Below are 3,873 nucleotides of genomic sequence, written 5' to 3'. Positions count from 1 at the left end.
ATGCAACCACGCCTGCGCTACGACGATGTCGCCTGGGAGAAAAGCGAAGCCGTCGCCGATGGGTGGGTTCGCCAGTTTTTTGAATGCGAGATCCTACAACTTGTTGGCAGATTCCTGGTCAGACACCATCGTCCTGGCGATGCTGTCGAATTCAGTTTTCTGGAGAAAGGCGCATACAACATCTCTTTCCAGATGAAGTACAAGAATGCAAACACTGCCATAATACGTTTCCCCCAGCCAGGTGCCACCATGTTTCCTGAAGAGAAAGTCCGTAATGAAGTCGCTACCATGCGATACATTTGCAATCAGACTTCAATCCCCATTCCTTTTGTCCACCACTGGGGGACAAGGAAGGAGAGTCCTCTGGAATTAAGTCCTTTTATTATTATGGACTATATTGACCATGATACAAACATGTATGATGCTCTTAACACGCCTGGGTGCCCAAAGGAAGATCGTGGAACTCTTGACCCGGATATCAGTGAAGCAAAATTAGAGGCTCTTTACGGAGAGGTTGCAAGTATTTTGCTTCAGCTTTCTCGACCAGCTCTACCCCAGATAGGGTCACTAGACCAGGTTGACGATTTCACCTGGAGAGTGACACATAGACCTTTATCAATTCCTATGAATACTCTGATTCAACTGGGATCCTTACCCCAATCGAAACTACCAACCACGACATTCAACACCACGTCCTCATACTTTGAAGCCCTAGCGGAGCTGCACATCGCTCACCTTATGAACCAGCGCAATGATGCAATTGACTCAGCCGAAGACTGTCGGCGCAAGCTTGTTGCTCGATATCTTTTCCGCAAACTCGCCAGAGAACATCATTTAACAAAGCAGTTGGCATCCTTTGATAAAGGCCCGTTCAAACTTTGGTGCGATGACTTCCGCCCAGCTAACATCCTCATGAACAAGGAGCTGAAAATTGTCGGCGTTGTAGACTGGGAATTCACATATGCCGCCCCAGTCGAATTCTCCTTTGCGCCACCTTGGTGGCTTTTGATTGAAAAGCCTGAATACTGGCCTCGAGGCCTTGACGACTGGTGTAGCGAGTATGAACGACGCCTTCAAACCTTTCTCAGCGTGATGAGATACCAAGAGGACCAGGCAATCGAACAGGGCTGGCTAAAGAGTACGCAGCGGCTCTCTGGCCTGATGCAAGATAGCTGGGAGAGTGGAGACTTCTGGATTGCGTATGCGGCAAGGAATAACTTTGCCTTTGACTTGGTATACTGGCACAAGATTGATCAGCGATTCTTTGGGCCGACCTCTTCTCCCATCGACGATGTTTGGAAGCAGAGACTTGATTTCTTGGAGCCTGAAGAGAGAGCTGATATCGAAAGAATCGTGGCGATAAAGCTCGAAGAGATGAAGACTCGGTCATTGGCTTGGGACCCGGACGATTACACCAAGGAGGTCGCAGAGAAAGGCTCTGAGGGTAACGCAGCTAATGGAGACGAAAACGGAGGACCTGAAGCTGGAGCAGACGACGGTGGTGATGTTGCATTGACTATCACAGTGAATACATACAACACTTAATAGAAATTCTTAGCAGTTATCTATATTCAGGCTAGGCTGCTAAAGACGGACCCTTCGAAGCGACTCTCGCCTACATCATACACTTGAAAGTAATAACAGCATATGTAAGGATGCTGTCCCCATTGAGCGCCAGAGCGAGGGTGTCAATTGTTACCCTTTCAATTTGAAAATACCGATAGACGCTACATGCAAGTGCTAGGGAGGTGTCGGTAGTCTGCCACTCAGAGGATTGATGGTCGTCCATCCAGCTTGGTTTTGTAACTCGCCTGTCAAGATTTCAATGAAGTCCATCTTTATGAGCAATCCCACACATTCTTTATTTTTTTTCTCGCTGTTTTCGATCTACCCCTAGGCAGATCATCAGACTCATCCGACTGTCAACTTGTTTGTATCCAACAGTTAGAGCTATATCTGGCCCTGGACAGTGTCCTGGTTAAAGTTATTATCTAGGTAGCTGCAAAGGACTTTCTTGGGGTATATTAGTAGGCGCTTAAGTCTGTGTACAGTAGCATTAGTACCACTTGTTATATAGACAGCTATGACTTACCTCTTGCGCACTGGGCGAATTTTGCTTGTGAATTTGCTAAGGTCCACGCACGTATCTGATTCAAATCGACTCAGGGCTGGTGTTGCCAGCCTACGATGAGCGAGTATACATCGTCTCACTTGAGTTTGTCCCCCCATGGCAAGCATTTTCAAAGCACATAATCTGAGACTTGCTGGTGGGAAACTGTTGCCTTTGCTTATTTTATTGAGTGCCGATTCGCTGGGGGAGGTGCTTATCAGATCTATCCGATGGCTGCGGACGTGCTCCGAGGGCGCCGCGACAAGGCAGGAGCGACGCTGGCTCCTTCCTGTCACAGAAGAACTAAGATGGTTGTTCCTTCCTCATTCGGAGTGTAATGTGTGGCTATTCAACAAGAAGGGGAGGCGCGGCGGAATTGGCGACCTTCGATTGCTTCTGTGGTGAATTTATTATATACAGTCGCCAATTATACATACCGCCCGCATGACACCAATTTTTAGAATCATGACTCTGATGGAATTGCGACTGAAGGCTTGGATCTCATTCTAAGGTATAATGCTATTACTTTCTGATCAAACGCAGATCAGCTGACTCCATTAGATGTCATTCAAAAAGACAACTACGAAATGCTTCAACCGGTCATCTGATGGCACTGCTGAGCTGGGGATCAACTACTATTTCGAGTCCTTCCGCTAGCAAACGCTCACAGAAATCAGGCGCTTGTTTGCTTTGGTTGAAGAAAAGGATGCCCTACTAGTTTACCTGCCATTTTTCTCGCATCTGGATGCCAGACAAGCATTCCCTTGGTGAGTTCTAGAAAAGCTTCCCTCTCCTCTCCCTTAAGGAAGGAAACTGTGTTGTCTAGTTTCTAGTTAGGGATCAGGTCTTTATAGAGAAAGTGACCTAAGATATTTCATAAGTCTGAGAATAATTTATTCAAGATAGGAAACCTAGTAATACTATTATTATTAAAGAATAGCCTATAGAAGTACTCCTCTATAGTCTTATATACTTTATTATCTTTTTATCTAATAGGTTCTAGCTATAAGTACTCTTATATATATTAATACCTTTATATAATCTCTAGAGGGGGTGGACTAAGTAAGGCTATTATTTTAGTAATATATAGTTTAGTATTATAGTAACCTTATTAATTATAGATATGCTAAAATAGCTCTTTACCTTTAACTATATTCTATAACTAATCTAGTATTAGTAGATATAATAACTTTAGAGAATAATAGGATATACTAGAACACTAAAATTCTAAATATCTATAGGCATTTACTATCTATTATCTAGTATTACCTCTAGCATCTAATAGTAGTCTAGCTAAATAAGCTAGATGCCTTAGTTATTATCTTCCTTAAGTCTAGTTACTAAGCTAAAGTTAACTAGCTATAGTATACTTCTTAGGCTTTTAGGTAGCCTAAAGTTAACTAGCTATAGTATACTTCTTAGGCTTTTAAGTAGCCTAAAGTTATTATAAGACTAATATACTAATTATCCTATTAAATTAATCTTAAAAGGTATTAGCTTTTTAAGCTAAGAATCTATAAAATTAGTAAGTATAGTTAGATCCTTAAATAAGATTATAATATTTTTAAGCTTTAGATCTAGGCAGCTACCTAGGCTTAGTATTACTAATAGGAAGTAAGGCTAATATAAACTTATCTATATAAACTATCCTACATTCTTTATAAAGGTAATTAAGCCTTGTAAGAAGAGTATAAATGTAGCGGGCAAGGCCCGCTGAATGCTCGAGCTCACTGAGCACTCGCGAACTGCCTCAGGCAGGCTAG

General features: G+C 42.8%; 1 protein-coding gene across 1 annotated transcript; it reads left to right on the top strand.

Annotated features, from left to right (window-relative positions):
• CDV56_101072 (uncharacterized protein) lies at positions 1 to 1,545 on the top strand (the record flags this gene model as incomplete). The annotated part of the gene is made up of 2 exons (XM_026754691.1): positions 1 to 62; positions 111 to 1,545. The coding sequence occupies 2 exons, from the start codon at positions 1 to 3 to the stop codon at positions 1,543 to 1,545; spliced, it is 1,497 nt and encodes a 498-aa protein (XP_026610569.1).
• Positions 1,546 to 3,873: the final 2,328 nt, after the last annotated feature.

This window comes from Aspergillus thermomutatus (assembly GCF_002237265.1).
Source record: "Aspergillus thermomutatus strain HMR AF 39 chromosome Unknown NODE_300, whole genome shotgun sequence".
Lineage (NCBI taxonomy): Eukaryota > Fungi > Ascomycota > Eurotiomycetes > Eurotiales > Aspergillaceae > Aspergillus > Aspergillus thermomutatus.
The sequence above is the reverse complement of the archived record's forward strand: the minus strand, read 5'-3'. Positions and strand labels throughout refer to the sequence as shown.